The sequence below is a fragment of the Balearica regulorum genome, chromosome 20 (assembly GCF_011004875.1).
Source record: "Balearica regulorum gibbericeps isolate bBalReg1 chromosome 20, bBalReg1.pri, whole genome shotgun sequence".
NCBI classification, from domain to species: domain Eukaryota; kingdom Metazoa; phylum Chordata; class Aves; order Gruiformes; family Gruidae; genus Balearica; species Balearica regulorum.
In genome coordinates, this window is record NC_046203.1 from 10,449,178 (window position 1) to 10,467,984 (window position 18,807).

Genomic DNA, 18,807 nt, shown 5'->3' on the forward strand with positions numbered 1-18,807 from the left:
AAATAACTACAGAAAGCCAGAAACTTCTATGAAGAGTTACGGCAAAACTCTGTACAATCTAGTGTCAGTAGGAAGCTCAATAACTTGTTGCCATTTCAGACTATTTATATTGCCATAATCCATGATAGTGTCTGCATACCTACTTCAGAAAGTTGTAGCTTCCTTATTGCCTAAAACTAACAGCAATGAAAAAAACTCAGGTAAAAGCTTTTTCTGTGGGTTTCCAAGGTACAGACAGTGGCATGCTGCAGCTTAAACCCCTAACACTGATGATGTATGTGGCAAAGTATTGGAAAATAAAATAGAACCTGAGCAACAGGGGCTTTTGGAAAGAGGACAGCAATGAAGATCGCACACAAGCCTAGGAAAGCAGTGACCTAACCTCAGCTTTGCAATAGTTTCCAGGGGTTATTACATCCCCTGTTTCTAACCCGTTGCTCCCTCTCCGTAATGCATGGCGAAGGAGAGCAGAGCACTGCCTCACTCCCACCCAGGATACAGCCAGGATAATATTAAAGGCTATGAGGTGCACAGATCATGAAAATAAGAAGCAGCTGAGTGATTGCTGAGTTAACCCAGTTCATGGGCTATTTGTAGAACCCCTAACCCCAAGTCAACTTTGTTTTATTGAAACAGGAACGTGGGATATTGCCAAGAGTCTCTGCTGCAGGAGCCACTAGCTGACACCGTCACTGACACTGGATGGCATAATGTCCTCGAGCGAGACTGTACCCTGTGGGACTCAACATGCATTTGCCAATGACGCCTTCTCCATGCTCAGACAGCCGTGCAAATAATCACCTCCAGCAGAAATTTCTTTCTTTTTTTTCCTGCAGTGCTGTCTGGGGCTTTTGGCTAGAGAATAATGGCAACAGTGTCTGCCTTCAGAGGGGCTTTCCATCTTTCTGGCGTCTTCTCATCACCAGTCCATTCAGCTATACCCAGTTTCCTTCATCGCTCAATAGCTGCGAGCCCTCCAGCAGCCTGCTGAGCAGTGTGGTCAACACCTGTGCCACGATGTTTATTTTCTTCAGCCTCTCCCCAGGAATTATTCCAGCCAAGGACATCAAAACACTATGCAAAATAGAATTTAAAAGCTTCCCTCTGTGAAGAAGATATCATCCTTACCACTGACAAAGGGAAACCTGATGCACAGAGCTGCATTTTTTTTTATAGAAGATACACATTTATATAATAGTCATATTTTGCCCCAAGCAACAAGAGAATTTCAGGAGAGCCAGAGGTCTCCATCTTTTGGTCACCAAACACGTTTGAATCCAGCACAAAGGAACAGGAGCCTGCAGGCTTCTGAGTTTTGTTTTAAATCACAAGTATCACTACAGCCAACGTGGGCTGACCCCGCTGTGGAACGAGGAAGATGAACTACCTAACGAACCACACTCAGCCCTGGCTCTGGTGCTCGCTTTAAATCATACGTCAGACAAGTACGGTCACAAAGCTCTCCTTTAAAAAGCCTCTGCTGCAACAGGATGTCTGACGAATGGCTTTGATCAGTTATTGATCATGACCATTATTCCTGGACTGAAGGAACAGCAAAGTGCACGACATGGCCTTCTCCATGACCCTCTCTTGACAGCACATCTCCCAGACCTCGAACAAAACTGCACTGCTGCCTCCATGCTCCTGCCCCCAGCGTGTGCTTTGAGGACAAGGATCCTTAGCAAAATAATGAAATTGAGCATGAGTCTATTCTTCGGAAAACATTTTTCTTTCTCTAGTAACTTAAAGAGAAAGAGCAAAGGTGCAGCACTGAAGGGCTTTTACCACTCAGCAGCATTAACTCTTTTCTCTCTTCCCGTGCTGCCAAGAGCCAGAAATAAATCTAGATCTTGATAGATCTATATAATCTAGATCACCTGGATAGGCTAAGAAGAAACTATGTGCAAAACGAGGTGCCCAAGTCTAAAAGCTTGCAAACCATTAAGATGAGTTAGGTTGTTAATTCCAGATCAAATTTCCACAGACGGCGGGGACGTTCCAGCTAGGCTTCAAACTTGGCAGCTTGATCTCTACAATGGCCTGAACCCAAAACTCATATGCAAGAAACACCGAATCCTTGGCTGACCCCCAGGATTTAAACATCAAGAGACCAGTGTGTCCCCGAAATCCAGACATTGGCTTAAAGAGCTAGAGATTTAAAACAAAACAAAACCTAAGAACAACCACCTGAGATCTTTTAATTGCCTTTTGTTTGAGCTTCACATTTCTGCGTGCTGCACAGTTAGACCAAATGCATTATGAACACTTTGATGTCCAGCTCCAGCACTGCAGTATTTACACTGGCATCAGTGGGCTCCTCATGGGTTTTCAAGACAACGCAGAAGTACGTGCCAGCTGCAGAGACCCAAGTCAGTGGAATTACAGGGAGCTCACCCAACTCGCGGGTCTGCGTTCAGAATCATCTCAATTAATGGTTTTTCACCAGCCTATCCCTCATCCTATGGCTCTATAGTCTTATAAAAATACCCCACTGCAAGAAAAGGAAATGTGTGAAGGGGGACAACATACAGTGCGATGTATCACCCCATTTTCTCTTTTTCAGATACATCCTCGCACAGTGCTAAAACCAACGCATCTTCCCTTTTCGTAACCGGGTGGAGACAAACAAGTCATCAGTGTCTTACCCTGATAAGACGCCCAGCACCAAGTTGAGCATGAAGAAAGAGCCAATGATGATGAGAGGGATGAAGTAAAGCCAGTTCCAGGTATTTCCTGCAGCATCATTTGTCTGCAAACCAAAAGAAAGGGAGAGAGAAAAAAAAAACATTAATCAGCTTCAGAAACAAAATACCATACAGAAAGTGCAGGGCAGAGGGCAGGAGAGATTCCCCTCAGATTTCCATAGGGCTGTCCACCGATGTACCAGTTAGTTCTGTTATGTTCACTGGTTCAAATGCAAAAGAACTGATGAACCAGCTGATTGTCCCACCATGCACACCAGTGAAAAGGTTCATCGGCTCCAGGCTGACCCTACTGCAGGGCCAAAACATGCTTTTAAGTGACGTACCTCTGTGCAGGCTTTCTACCTCAGCCTCCTCCCTCCCCACCTCAACTCCAACTTCCCATGTGCTGAGCATCAGGGTCGTATTTACATCTGAATTGAGACACACAACAACGGGAGGGAACCACAGCCTTCCGTTACTCTGTGCTGCAATTAAGGCAGAGCGTGGCACCATGCCCGGAATCTGTGCATACACACAGAGCAGGAGAAGACAAGAAGTCTGCAAGAAAACAAGGCATCTTCAGAGTGATTGCAATTCCACATCTGCTTACTCAGCATTTTGGGCTTCTGTCATCAAAACCCGTCTGAGGCTCCCTGAGTAAGCAGCAGTCTAGATTAAGGGGAGGGAAGGGTGGTTTATTTTATGACAAAGTTTCTGCATTCATCAACCACAAGGGAGCTCTTTAAGGAACTGCTGAGAAGTAAAATGCCACATGGCCATTTACCGAAGCCAAGTGCCGAAAAACTGCAAATTCTTCTCTTGTGAGTACAGAATGCAGCAATTTGAGAATTTGATGTTGGGCGTAAGGGAGGGGGAAAGGCAAGCAAAAAGTAAAGAAAAGGCCCAAAGACATTCTCCTCCTACAGAGGGTAAAGAATAACACAAACACAGAACTCACCTACCTGCCCAGCCGCAGAGGTGGCAGAGACCACAGAGAAGCCCTCTCAAACATCAACTTGCACAAAATGCATTAATTCTAACTGATATTGGTGCCTTTTACTTATTATCTCTGATACTTTTTGGTCACTATTCCCAATCATATTTGCAAGTGTAATTTTGCTTGCAGAAGGAGTTACAGACAGAGGAAGGGCTTGAAATGCACCCATGAACATTTCAGCCATGCGGCTGCTTGATGCCACCTCGAAATGTCACTGCATAAGCAGAAGTGGCTCAAACAAGCAAAACCAACGTGTGATGTGAGTGACCGATGTCATAGCTTTTCCTATAGGTAGTAACACTTAGAGCACCGATGTAAGTAAATACTTTCTGAGACATTTTTATTATGGTGCATATCTGCACAAATTCTTCCTCAAGGAACATACTCTGGATCAAACACATGACAAGCATTTCTCCAAATAGAAAACATCTTCAGAAATATCCATGTCAGTTGATCAGTGACTCACCCGGGAGGAACAGGGACTAACTAACCTCACCACAACCCACCCCTGCTAAAGGCAAAATGAGCGCATGACAGACAAATGAATTTGAAGAGAAAACAGGCTGGGAAAACGAGAGCAGAAAGACAGGGAAAATGCTGTGCAGCCCAATCTCTCATTACAATTTTTTAACGCCTTTTGCAATACCTGTCACCCCACCCCAGCAGCACCCACTTCTTCATTCACTGTTTTGTCTTTCCATTCCTCTCTGCTTTTAGCTATTTCCTTTCCCTGTTCTCCTCACCGTGTCTCTACAGGTGGGTTTGGAGGGAACGAGGACGCTCGTCCTCAGTGCTGCTTCTGCAACACATGGGGAAAGCGCCTGGTACAGCCCTCGCCTGCTCTCCTGGGACTACAGAGCAAAACCCAGGGTTTATATTTAGAGGCTGTTCTCCAATTCTCATTTCATCGACCGAGGTGACAGCCCTCATGCCTCCGGTTGGAGCAAGTGCATCCCATTCAGCCAGGCTGGGGACTGCCATCAGCCAACCCACAAGGAAGAGCTGGAGGAAGGGAACAGATGGGAGAAGGGAAACCACATAAACATGCAAAGAGAGTGCAGTAGGTTCATGGCTGCCAAATGATCGTTTATCATTTATTTATTCATTTGAAGCCCAAACTTGGCGACAGATCCACAATTCCATGCCACGATCAAAGCCCTTAAAAATGAAATGTGCTGAAATACAACTAATTAACCACCCTCCTCTGAGCATTTGCTAGACTACCTTATGCTCAGGGCAGGGCAGTGACTCGCTCTGTTTGCCACACAGAGATCCAGGACAAACTAGAGAGCAAAACACCAGGCAAAAGGACTGACAGAAAACCTTTCCCAAGAAAGCAGAGCCTTTACAGACATGCAGCATCTTTCCTAGCGCTCCCAAGCGTGCTTGAACCCAGTCACAGTTTATGGCACCGGCTCTGCCACGGTGAGATGCTTTAATGAATCAAACCTGTTTGCTGCCAGGAAAACCGAACTCCTCTCCTCCAGGGAAACGAAACTCCTCTCCACAGGCACCTCTGGCCATGCTGAGCAGGAGAGGCAGCCCTCCATCCGCAGAGCCACTGAGGCTTGGGCTGTGGCCCAGCTCTAGGCTTGCTTGTTAAGCAGGATGAGCCAAGAAATCAAATCAATTTTTGTGTTCCAGCTAAAACATTTCACTGGTGTAACACCTGGCTGACTGTCAGTGCTGCTTGATCCTAACCACAGGTCTAATCCATCAGGGAAGAAGGAGAAGCGAAATACTTGTTGCAACGTGCCAGAATTACATCCAAATACAATAAGGGCTTACGGGAGGGCTCCCTTGCTGCTCAGGAGCCGAGGAGCTCACTGGTTTGCAACAGCCGCAGGGCTCTTCACAAGCACCTGAACCGTGCCCACACCAAGCTGAAGTCTTGCTCCAGGAGTGCCCTGGGCATCGAGCAGTTCACGTCCCAGCAGGAGAGGTGCTGCACAGCGGGAAATTGAGGCACAGGAAGTTAAACAGACCTTTTCAGGGTCACAGTGGAGGCCCAGAGATCTGTACCTCAGGCACCTAAAGCCCAAACGAACCCTCCAGCCCCTGGTGTGCTTTTCCCAACAAGCCTGGCTGCCACAGCCCCCTCTGCCTAACCTCTGCTCAGCTCCGAGCTGCTTGGCTGCTTCTACCCCCTGACCTGGCACTTGTATCAAGATGTACCCGCTATGTCAATTCACAGCTGGTGCCTCCTCTTCCCTTCATCTTTTTTTTTTTTTTCTCCTCCTCCCTAAAAGTCTAACCTAAATCCCCAACAGCATCCCTCCAGCCTCTTCCATGTGACTCTGCTTCATCATCCACCCCGGGCCCTGATGCCACTGCTCAGCAGGAGTGCCCAGGTCTCACAAAGGTTGTCCTTCGGCATCCAGCTCCGTTGGCTCTCTGCACAGTTGGCTTTAAGCACCTGGGGGCTCTCTCCTCCCTTTCACGCAGCACCGAGCGCATTGCCGGGATCCCCCAGCAGTGACACGGCCGTCTCTCTGCGGCGGCAGGTGGGTGAATACTGGCATCTAGAACAAATGCAGAAGCTAAAAGGCTTCTGTCATGCAGGGAGATTAATGCCCTGAGCTCCCAATACAGCTGAAGAGAACGGAATGTACTCCAGCAAAGCACAAGATACTTCCCCACAACCAAACCTTTTGTGACTTGTCCAACACCAGAGAAAGGCCGGTATTAATACTCACTTTTGTCTCTCAGACACAGAGAGCTGTTAGGCCGCTGCTTCATTATGTTAACAAGATGGCAGCTGTGTCTAATTATTAATTCATTTAAAGATATTTTTTGAAACAATTGACTTGAAAGCAGCCTACTGCTGCTTGCAATGTGCTAGAGAGACCAGAAATGCTTTAATATTACCTTTCATCTTCCTTTCTGCAGCCCTGGCCATGGCCCACGTTCCCAGGGCATGTGGGGAAGCAGAGCCCTTGTACCTGGCTGCCCCGAGATGAGTTTCTCGTGTTGCTGGAGGTTCTTGCTCCTGCAACACCAGAAGCAGCTCTGCTCCAGCCAGCCCCATCCCATCACCACAAAAAGGTCAGCAAAGCCCTGCCTGCTCCAACATCCTTCTCCCAGCCCATCCCCACCCCGGCAGCACAACCCCAGCTCTCCAGGGACCCTACCTACTTTCAGCTTGGTGTTCCCTGCAGCTGGGGCATCACCAGGGGAGCCTCGCAGCCGGCCAGCCTCACGGCCAAATCCCACACACTGCTGACTTCAATCAGGGCTGATCAAAGGGAGCAGGAGCTGGTTTGGTAGGGGAAGGAGAATGTAAATACTCTGCAGCACTTCCTTGCCAGGCTCTCATCAGCAGTAGGAAATTATTGGGAAAACTGTGACAGCCCCTGCAGAAAAAGACCCAGCAGCCCCAAGGAAGGGAAGCCTGTGCAGTTTCTACCAAGGTTGCTTGATCACAGTTTGCATCAGTGACGAGATCCTGGTTCTGAAATCCCAAAATAACAAACATGAAATTAAGTTAAATTTGGTTTACACACAGCCTTGCGAACAGGCAAGTGACTGCCTCTGTTCAATGAGTGGAGGTTTCAGGACATTTAGAGACTGCAAGTCAAACACAGAATAATCCCCAAAATCCTGCCCCCCCCTCTTTTCTCTAAGCAGACAGCACAGCTGCCCACAACCTCCCACTCTCCTCCGGCTCCTGCAGCACACCCTAAATCTCTATTTCATGTGGCGAGAGGGACGGGGGTTCCCACGTACCCAGGCACGGGTGCCACTGACCAGCAGCCAGCAAACGGCGTGCTGCGGCCACGCTGCAGGGGTGGACCTGAGACCTGACGGATCCGCAATCCAGAGCAGCAAACAGAAGACCTGCCACCACTCTGCACTGCCCACAACCCCATTCAGTGTATGCCAAGGACCAAACGAGCCAGGCGGTGGTAGCGCATGTTTAAATAACATATTCAAATAACCTATTAAACACTGCTGAGCCTGATTAAATCCTCTTGGGAAATACAAAAGTGGCAGAACAAAGACCTTTGCTACAGGAAAATGCCGGGTGGCACATGGCAGGGACTGAATGCCCTGATCAGAGACTGTTGTCCTGCAATGAACCTAAGCAAAAAAATCTCACGTTTCAGCTCCCGATTTCCAGGTTTCTGATCAAAACACCACCATTCTCTTTGCCCTTCTCCAAAAATCATCGCTGTCTCCGCTTGCGGTCCCTTTATTCCTGCACTGGGAGGGATCTCCATGCACAAGGCTACACCAGTTTAACTCTATCACCACAGACCCACGTTTGAACACCCTGACTTTACAGTAAGCCTATAATTAACACAAATTACACAGACTTCCTGATGTCTGACTTGCACTCAGGAAGCTGCTGCACAGGGTGGAATGTCAGTGAAGGCAGCTGCCGGGCACTGCCCATGCAGGGGGGACGAACCCTCCACGGCAGACCCACTTCTGCACCTCCACGGGTACAGCCACCATGATGCAAACTCACTCCTGCCCACGGCTGGAGCTAAGGAGACACAGTCCAAGTTCCGTGGCTCAGGGATGAATTCTCTTCTGCTGCTGCTAGGGGTGGCAGGCACCTGTCGAAGAGAGAAGCTGTACAGCAGCCTTCACCAGAGCTCCTCTGCCAGCGCCTAAAGGCTGCCAAAATGCCTTTACAGGTGTTTGTTTGTCTACTTTGGAGCTTCAGATGAGGCCTTAAGGGCAGTGCCTATGGAACTGCAAAGCCACAGAACATCCTACCATGTACCAGCACCGACCTGGGCGCCAGACCCTAGGACAAGGTCTAGGCTGGTCCTGTGCAAAGATGCTGCTTTTGGCTCTCAAGCTGTTAGAAACCCATTTAGGCTTAGAGTTACTTCACTTTTCTACCAGGAGAGGAACAAAAATTACTCTCTTTGCCTCTGAACAAGGAGCCATTCTGCTGCTTACATGAGTTTCTTCTTTCAGCCACTTTTGACCGGAGTAGCAGCCCTGAGGCAGTGGCCCTGCATCGCCAAGGAAGAAATTTTGCCATCGCTTTGCTCAGCACATTGCCCATCAACATGGGGGGAAAAAAAAAGGCAATTAATGGGCCAACACGTAATCCTTTGGAAACGTTTCCAGAGTGGGGTTCAATAAAGAAGGGATCTAATTTGACAGATACAGCCAAAGCTTAAACACCACAGACCATTAGCTCTTTACTACGTTCTTAATCAAAATGTATAGTACACATAGAGTTTACTCACTTTAATCTAATCAATGGCAGAGCCTGACTTCTTTGGGGCAATTAAAGTGTAATCTTCCCTTAGATAAGCACTTTTGCATTGGGGAAAACTCTCTCAGCTGTCTTTGAGAGATGAACTCTATTTACCCTTCATCTGATTTTTCACAATTTTCTCCTCGCTACTTCTGTTAATTAGCAACACTATTTATGGTTGATTTATTTCTATCTGTTCCTATTCTTAGGATTAGGTGAACACAGAAATTACCAAGAACGGACCCAAAAATATTAAAAGCATTTACAATGAGCACATGGAGCCCTGCCTTACCCAGCACATTTTCTCTAGGCACCAAGTAACTCCTGCTGAGCTCTTCATCGGAGACAGACAGACCTTGCTCACAAAGGTATAAGGACAGAAAATCCGAATTTGCTGAGAAAAGCCATTCTGAGTTCAATCTGTGGAATCAATGACAACCTACTTTATTCACAAAACAGCAACAGACTCAAATGGCATTTAAACTGGTCACTTCTCTGGGATGTTACAGACTCCACATTACCATAATATCCCAAAGTGTCGATCTTCACTTCTGGGAAGTGCAAAGTGCTTTCTCAGTTGGAGAATGAGGTATGCAGGCTTTTGTGAACTTAATGGGTTCAAGTCCAAATCTAGCTCACATCTGAAGTCCCTGAATGCATAGCTATGGTCAAGCATAAGCTTTGCCTATTCTAATTAAGAAATACTCATTATTATTTGCACTGTATTTATAAGCAAAAATCCCTGGTGAAAAGTCTGGACCCCATTCTGCTGAAAGCCCTGAAGAAAATACCTCTGCCCCAAAATTCCAACTTAGAGGAGTGTAGGCCAATGTATTTGGCAGATTAGAGCACGACACACTTGGCTTCCCCCCTAAAAAGGTAACCTCAAACGTAAAATCTAGCAGGACACTGAATAGCTTTATTGTAGTTCAGGTTTTATTTCAAACAAAGATGACCACAAAAGGGGGCTGGAGGGATTTGTGTAAACTTCTTACAATATTGCAACCTTCAGAAATAAGTCCAGGAGTCTAGGAGATAACGAAGGGGCCTCAGTCTCCCATCAATAACATACTGGGAAGAGCTGAGGAGTACAGCATCTTCCTCACCTCCCTCAGAAAGTCATACCTTAACATCTCATTCAGTAGAGCTGTGAAATACTTTCTCTCTATTCCATTTATTCTATTACCAAAACGGTACTAAAAAATATTACTTTTCAAAAGTATTCATTTTTCTCCTTTTTGTTTCCTACTTTTTTCCCCACATCTCTTTGTATCAACTGAAAACACAAGAAAGAAAAAAACAAATAATTTTTTTTAAAAGGCTTTCCTCTTTTAAGCTTTGTATAGTGTTTTTCACCCAGAAACACCACCAAGCCCTGCACTGAGGAGGTCTCTGTTGCTATCCCCAGCTTTACAGAAGGTGAAATTGGGTCACGGCCAGATGAGAGTGCTGCTTCCACCTTTCCCAACAGACCAGCAAGAGAAGCCTCATGTCTCCAGTCCTGACCCAATGTGCTGGCTTATACAAAATACCAGAATCTGCAAAAAAGCCTTCCCCCCCCACCCCCAGTTCCAGTTGAAATACAATCTTGTCATAAAGTCAGTCCAATAACTTTGGTTACTGACTTTCAGATGTTACAGTCCATTTGGAGAGAGCATCTGGTGTTCAGCTCTGCAGGGACGCGACAGCCGGGGATGGGGGAGTGCTGGCGATTGACCCTTCTGAGCAAAATTAAACTGGCAGAGAAATGTATTTCCGATTGCTGCTCAGGGGTTGTACCACCCGCGGGAGGGAGATGACAGAGCACCTGCCTGGTGTGCTCATCTGTGTGAAGGATAAAACTAAAATGGGTTGGTTAATGAAATTAGTGGTCAGCCCAAATCACACTCCTGCATGTTGATGCGCACAGCGAGACAGGGTTGGATTGGGGTTCAGATGCCCCCGCTTGAGCATCCCTCCTTTTGGGATCCCCGGGTTCAGGTCCATTCACAGCAGGTGCCCTTGTATGTAGGAAGGGTGAACTGGAAGACCCCCGGTCCAGCAACTTGCACGGAAATTGGAGTCAAGCTTAAACACTACATACTGTGGGTTTGTCTGCTGACACACTCATTGAGGAAAACTCTATAGCTGGAGGGTTCCATGTGTAGCCTGAGATAGACATGATCTCAGGAAGCTCTAAGGTCCATCTGAGGTCCAGCTAACAAGATTGAAGGATCTCCTGATCTCTTCCTAGAGCACATTATAATTGTGCCTCCTGCGCCTTTATGGTAGGTTCCAAGTGGGTTTTGGACACTAAGATACATTTTGTAGCAGAGGATGTTTTCTGGAGGCCCTTTGGGATGGGGTACCTGTTGTCCTAAGGATCAGCAGTTGTAAGAAAACTCTTCAGAGACCCTACTGGCCTCTGCACTCCTTTTTACAGCAAACCTTGGCCAAAGGCAACCAAATCTTCAGTTTGAGCAGGCATAGCACTGAGCTCTCTGGAAGAGGTGCTCTAAACTCCTGGCGCATTTACACTCAAATCAGTGTTTTTGAGAAGATACCCTGTCTTTACAGATGGTCTTTGAGCTATTCCACTCTTTCTTTTTTCACCTACAGGGTAGAGTTCAGTCCACTTCACTGCTGTAATAACAATTCACCTTGTACAAATACCTCCAGCTACTCCTTGCACCCATCTATAACTCCTGGTTCCCAAGTGGGCATCACATGAAAAAAGATGCACAAATACTTAGAGTCTCACAACACTGAAGTTGATGCTGTTTTGAAACAAAGCCGCTTGCTGTTTAGAGGAGCAGAACACAGAGCTGTTCACTACCAGGATCAAAACCAAATCCAGAGTATTTCACATCCTGCAAGCAAAAGCAAACTACTCCTGGCTTGAGACCACACACAACCCTCTACTGCAGACTCTAAAAGGCAGCACCAGCTACGGATAAGGGGTGAGACACCAGGCCTGGCATTAGCTCTTATCCCCTCGGGCCAAGGGCCCAGCCAAATCTGTAATAAGCCTGGGGTGCTAAAGTTAAAGCATCCCTTCGGTGGTTGGGACCTGCATCAGGGCCGGTCCAGAGAGCAAAGGGCAGCGGCCACAGTGCAGCCACGTTCGATGCAGCAGCAACTTGTGCCTGAGTAGAAGGCAAGAGGAGTTAAGCGTGATTTCAGAAATCACCCCAAAAGCATAACTTAATTTGCATTCACTTTATATTCTCAGAAGCCACTGTCTTACTGTCACTGGCATTATCATCACACCAGAAAGAATAATTGGGAAAGGTAATCCCCCCCCCCCTTTCTAAACATACCTAAAGCAGGAAACACTGTGAAGTCCTGCCTGCCCTGCGCCTTCACGTCAGGCAGCGGTGCCCATCCACACCGTGCAGCAGCACAGCTCTGAGAGTCCTGTCCCACGTTCTGCAGAGAAACCACTGCTTTCCAGACAGAGCCAGTGCTCTGCAGAGATGACAATGCAGATCTTGCTGCTTCTCCATAGGGCTGGTTATCCTCTGCCCTGACACAGCCATGCTGCTTCTAGCCCAAGAGCTCCTCTGCTCCACGTGCTCGTCCCCGTACCCTGCCCTGACACCCAGAGGTCCCAGAACAACCACCACAGCACATTTGAATACACAAACACACAATACTCAGGCAACAAGTGTGATACAAGTGCCTTATGCTTCCCCAGTGGACATACAGGTAGCCTAAACACGAGGTGAAGCACATCTACCCCCATCGCAAACCAGAACGATGCGCATCCTCTGCTCTAGGAAGAGAAATCCCTTTTGCATAGCAGGCAGTCAAAACGGAGCGGGAAAGGCAGCTCAGGAGGTATCTTCGCATCAGAGATGAGAGGGCAAAGCTCCCATCGGTTTCCATGGGGCAGGAAATCCGGGTGGAAGCCTCAAGCAGAGGAGATCATTGTTTGAAAAAATAAATACATGCAAAAGGAAAAATAAATAAATACACATAGGTAAGTAGCCCTTTGGGTTTTGATACTTTAAGATTCACATTTTCTAGCTTGTCTTTCCAATGACAGGAGTTAGAAAGTCCCAAATAAGAGAGGAAGGGAGCTATAATTCTCTCCAGCACATAAATCCAGTATCCGGGCTTTCAGAGGAAAGCATCCAAATGCATAAAATCAACCCAAATACCAGAAGACTCTCAGTAAAATCCTAGAAGCTGGCAGCATTTTAATCTTGCTACAATACTACTAGCTGTGTATGAACACGTTTTAACTATAGTCGTTGCATGCAGTAATAATGTTAATTCAGCCAAGTTTAAATAGAAGCTAAATCCCTCCCTTTTTTTCTCCCTTCCTCTAGCCTTACAGAGCTGGGGAGACTGAAAAAGCGAAAAAGCAAAACCACTGATGTTTTATGCCTTGATCTGAAGGCTTATGGCACCAATAAATCAATACGTAAATATGCTAACAGGATTTCTTGATAAAAAATTCATTCTTTCCCCAGGTAGTGTGGACTCACTCAGCTGCTTTATTCATGAGCATGCCTGCCTGGCACTGTGAAAGCTCTTTCATTGTCAAAAATTACAGCCTGGCCAAGGGACTCTACTTACTTTTTTAAATTTTTTTTTTTTTTTTTGGTTATCTCTCCTCCTCTTTATTTTTAAATAGCTGTGGACTTCAATTATGAATGTAAATTTGGTCTAGGCAATTCCTATTGGAAATAGGCAATGCACATTCATGGTAAGGAAGGTCAGACCTATGGTGGAGGTACTCAGGAGAAAGCATTACCCCAGCAAACACCGTCCTGTGAACCTCACCAGGCAGTCATGGCACAGAAGCTGTCTGGAACGTGCATTTCACGTACGTGAGCACATTCTGCAAGGTCACGCAGTAAGTTAATGGCACAATAACAAACCCAGAAAGACCAAAGTTGTACCCAGAGACACCCAAAAGCAACTCATGGGTGACTTGCAACCCCAAGACCTGTTGTTTAGCTACTAGTCTTCAGCTGTGACAGTGGACCGAGACGCTACCTTGGTGATGACCACAGCGCTCTGCCCACAGCCACCCAGCAGTGCCACGGGAGCATCTGCACCAAGCCAAGGACCCCATTTATCTCATCACTCCCAAAAGCAATGTCTAACATTGCTATGTCTAACATTTGCTAACAAATAGCAAACCTCCCCTACCTGAATTCAATATCCATCATAAATCTAAAAGCCAAATAGCTAGCAAGACCAAGTAATTCAAATAGTTTCACCCAAATATGACTCAAACTGAGATGCTAAGGGGGCAGCCAATTGATCCAGCTAAGCTCCAAGATATTCTACAATTCAACCCAGCACCACAGGTGCCTCATATAGTTATTGTCAAGTCTCTTTTCTCTGAGCATGCAACTGAGTTCTGTTTTCTGAGAAGAGGGAGGGAGCACTGCCAGGTCCCCACGCAAGGTTAAGCGCAGAGGCTGGTTGGGTTGGGTTGTGCAGAGTTTGAGGAAGGGTTGATCCTAGAAAAACAAGCACTGCTTTTGAGTTTGATATTCTTGGAAAGCAAGAGTGCTTTACATGTCATTCATTGCTTGCGAAGACTCATGTGTGAGTCAAGTCATACTTAGAATAAATTTGATGCTCTCTTGATATGCTTTTTTATACTGCAATGCCAACCAGCAAGGCTTCAGGTATCTGCTCTCTCTCACTGAAGAGCCAAAGCTGTCCCCAAATGCTGTAAGGAGGGAGGAATACACACACTTATGTGTACACACAGACACACATATTTAGACCTCAGTTCCGTTTGGTTGCTCACAGATACATGCAGTATTTACATAAGGATAAGGATGCAGTCAGAGCAAAATATAGGTTTTGTTGGTCTAGTGAGTAGATGCAGAATAAACTTTTCCTCCCACTCAGCAGCCCTGTGGCCTGCAGCCCCTAACTCAGCAAGACAGAGCCAGTCATATGGACTGATTCCCAGAACACTGAAGCAATCCAATACTCAATCATTTTCTGACTTTGAACATAGGAAATTGTGGATCAATGCCCAAAATCATTGCAGATAATGACAGTCCTAAAAATAACGTGCCAGCTTCCTTATCGTCTTAAATGCAGATCTCGATTCTTCCTGAAAGAATAAGGCCTATGCACCTCAAGCACTGATTTTCCCCTCCAAACTTTGCAGGCAAAAGCTTCCCAAGAAATTTTCAATAGCAGAAAACTGTTTAAATGAATTGATTCCATTGTATAAAATTATAACAATGAGCTATTACATGCATGCGTTCTTCAGCAGAGAACTGGGATTGTGCAGAGTATCGATCTATTTAGGTTGAGCCACCTTCTCATTTTGTCCTCTAATGAGACTACCTCCAGTGGTACAGCTTCTCTTCCAGTCAATTATAGACACAAAATATCCTTGTAGATACATCTACCACTCACAGAACTAGCTGGAGCTGGGAGCTTGATCACACAAACTTCAGAGCACGGCAAAGCCCCCGAGTCCTTTGTCAATGCAAACACAAGTCCAAAGCTATTTTATCACTACCATTTTCCTGTTTCAGACAAAATAAACCAAAAAACAGTTGGTCATTATCCTCTCAGCTCCATCTAAAAATGTTTCACAGGGGTTATTAAGACATTTTAAATAGAAAAGGACTGCCTGCTAAAGGAAAGAAAATATTTTTCTTAACCATAAATCTTGCCAAATTGTTTGAAATTTGAATGAAAACTGTTTGTGAAATTCCAAATTTTAAGTGTGAAAATATTTAGTATAGCATAAATTCATTAAGTCTGCAGAAAATTATGAGACTGGCCCAGAGCTGCTCTTCTCTGTATTCCAAGAGTCTTCGCCGGAGGGACACTGCAAACAACAAAAGGTTTTGCCATGGACCATGTGAATAAAGAAACTAACCCTAAAAAAACCAGCTTGTTGTTGTTGTTGTTCTGTTGATGACCAGGTGATTTAACTGTTATTAAAACACAGTTTCAAATGCTTCAAATTACACCTGCTTCCACCATGACAGCCAATGGAAGTTCTCCAGCTGCTTGGGCTGTATCCTGAGCTCTTACATGGCTACAAACCCACGCAGATGAACTCTCACTTTTGCATGACTTTTCAGTCTGGACACTGGACAAGGTGACTTTGATCCAGAGTTTCTCTTGTTTCATGAGCAGTTATCCTGATTTGTGCAGTTACTGGGCAATTTTCCTCCTGCAAGGGATTTGTAGAGCATTTCCTGGATTTTGACACAAAAAACCACAAGAAAGAATAAGAAAATGTTGCTGGGGTAAAAAAAAAAAATCTGAATTAAAAATTTCCTCCTTGAAAGTCTCTATAGCGCTGGGAATTTTATCTGTTGGAGGAAAAACAACAGGTTGCCCAGAAAGGTGATGCCCCATCCCTGAAAATATTCAAGGCCAGGCTGGACAGAGCTCTGAGCAACCTGATCTAGTTGAAGATGTCCCTGCCCACTGCAGGGAGGTTGGACTAGATGATCTTTAAAGGTTCCTTCCAATCCAAACCATTCTGTGATTCTATACAAAGAAGGGAGGGAGTCTTGAATGTCACCAGTGCTGACCCTGCAGGCAGGCAAAGGAGAACGATGGCACCTTCTGCCAAAGAGCAGCTTCGACTTCCCCTTGTGTAGCACCCTCAACAGACTGACCACAGCAGACCTCTGCCCCAGCAGACTGTGCCCTGCCTCTCTACTGCCAGCACAGCACAGAACACAGCCCTGACACCACCCATCCGTGGGGTTCTCTAAGCCCCAGCACCCCCCTGAGCTGTCTCGCACCCGCACACCGACCATCCCGCTCGTCCCACCACCACATCACCCAGACACAACACCACAACAATATTGTACCCGTTACAGCAGCTTAACTTTGTTCCCCTCCTGTACCCCAGGGCATGTGGTCTGTGGATTAAAGGGCAAAGACTTTCTCCCAGAGCCCACACGCAGCCAGCCTCTTCTGTCGGGACAACCAAGCCGCAGGTATTTTGGGTTGTCGTAGGAACTATAAGAGCAAATAAAGTCTTCACTTCTGGTTTTCGTAGAAGCGTTCTTTTGTTCTCTTCCACTCCAACCACAGAGGTAGCAGTCATGGCATAAGCAGGCTGGCATACTTCTGAAAGCATGCAGCTGCCTTTTTCATCCTGTGTAGGACAGCAATTGTTGGGCATGTAAGAGAGCTGCTTGTACCCTCGATGCTATAATGTTGCCAAGCTGCAAGTGAATTTCTTCAGCTGGAGTTTTCACTTCTTGGCAAGCACTGACGATTAAGCTGTTGTTTGGTGAGATTTTCATTTCTTTTCAGAGAGCAATTGCTCTGTTGAAGGGGCTCTTGAAGTTTGTATGATATATGCCACTCTCCTGCTATATATCTTAAATGTCTCCTATTAAACCTGGAGGAGGCCACCCCACAGTCATTTTGAATATACCTTCACTGAGACATTAAATAAAATGCAGAAGATTCAGTGAGGCACTTAAACTCTTGCTCAGCTTTACACAAATGCTTTTCTGAACAGAGTAATTTGCTGAATCAGGGCTGAAATGTCCCAATCCTGGTAGCCTTAGAGAGAATGTCCATGCGGGCACAGGGTCAGTCTGTCTTTCCAGACAGATGGAGACGCAGACATGGTCAGAGACATGCATCGCACCCATCCTGGCATCTAAATATTTCAAAGCGATTTTAGCGTTAGACATGCTCCACATTTTCCATTACAGTCTCTATGGATTTCTGCAAAACCTTGCAGATGAGGAAGTATGCAACGCCTGCCATGCAATAACACTGCATCCCTAAAAGATCCGGGAGTTCAGCCCTCTGGCCCCCCAAAATCCAGGAGGAAAGCAAGAATAAATGGATATCAGCCAAGGCAGAATCTAGACTGGTGTAAGATTGTTGTATTGACAGCTCGTCATTCCACGCAGGATCCATCAGTTGTACAGATTCCTCCATTTACTGTGAGTTTCTCTCTCACAGGGGCCAGCAGAGCAGTTCAGCTAGGCACAGGAAACTCGTGCTGCTTGTTCAGTGATCTCCAAGGCATTGGTCACCCCTAAGTTAGTCTCTGCCTTCTGCAGACTTCCAGTACCTGTTCTGCAAAAGCACCAATCCATAGTCTAGGCTCTCCCCCTCTTCTTCCCCAGCTGTTCACTATCGCACCAATCTGGACTCAAAGCTGCTGCCAGACTCTTGGCTGGCTGCTCCTAATCCTGCCATCGCTGCCCAACATTCCCGTAAGCGATTGGGGATGACCGAAACACAAGAAATCAGCATTAGCCCCACAGCAGCAGCGAGAAGCTGGGAATTATCTATGACTTTTGTGTGCACATACAAGATAGCTGATTCTTATTAGCAAATTAAAGTCACCCTAACTCCATAGTGAATGCAATTTAACATTAACAACATTAGGGGATTTTCTCTTCTTTATGAAACCGCAGGGAGAAAGAGAGCACAATTACATCCAGGTAGCACCTTCGCACAGCACAGGAGCTCAGCTCCCATCTCCATCATGAGTGCACGACACTAGCACACTAGACGTGCACTGCTGGCTCCGTAACGCAGCGCCTGGTCCCAGCCATCTCCCTCAGCACTCAGTGCATTTCCAAGAGCAAACGCACAGTGACAAGAAAAGTTCAGCACTAGTGAACATCAGGTCCCAAAGGTGATCTCTACCCAAGACAGGGCTATAGGAAATTTTACACCATATATGTAACCCAGCTGTTAGGCAGATGCTGTGTGCTCTTGGCTCTGAGACACTCTAAAAACCTGAGAGGTCAGAACAGGCTGTTTGCTACGGACAAGACTGTGGTGGCACATTTCTTCACACACTTTTAAGCATTGCTTGCTTTACCGTTGCTATTTTTTTTCATCTGTTTGCTCCTTACTTCCCACAGTGTGCTGCATTATTAGATCTCCAGCAGGGCTATGCCCACCTCTTTGAAGACCCAGGTAAATCTTGA

At 46.3% G+C, this 18,807-nt stretch overlaps 1 protein-coding gene across 5 annotated transcripts in view; it reads right to left on the reverse strand.

Moving 5' to 3' along the window:
• Positions 1-18,807, reverse strand: part of CACNA1B (calcium voltage-gated channel subunit alpha1 B) — a 294,580-nt gene that overhangs the window by 159,184 nt on the left and 116,589 nt on the right. For all 5 annotated transcript variants that reach the window (XM_075772765.1, XM_075772766.1, XM_075772767.1 and 2 more), the window contains exon 7: positions 2,646-2,749. In XM_075772765.1, coding sequence (XP_075628880.1) covers positions 2,646-2,749 — 104 coding nt within the window. The remainder of the gene's footprint in view (positions 1-2,645; positions 2,750-18,807) is intronic.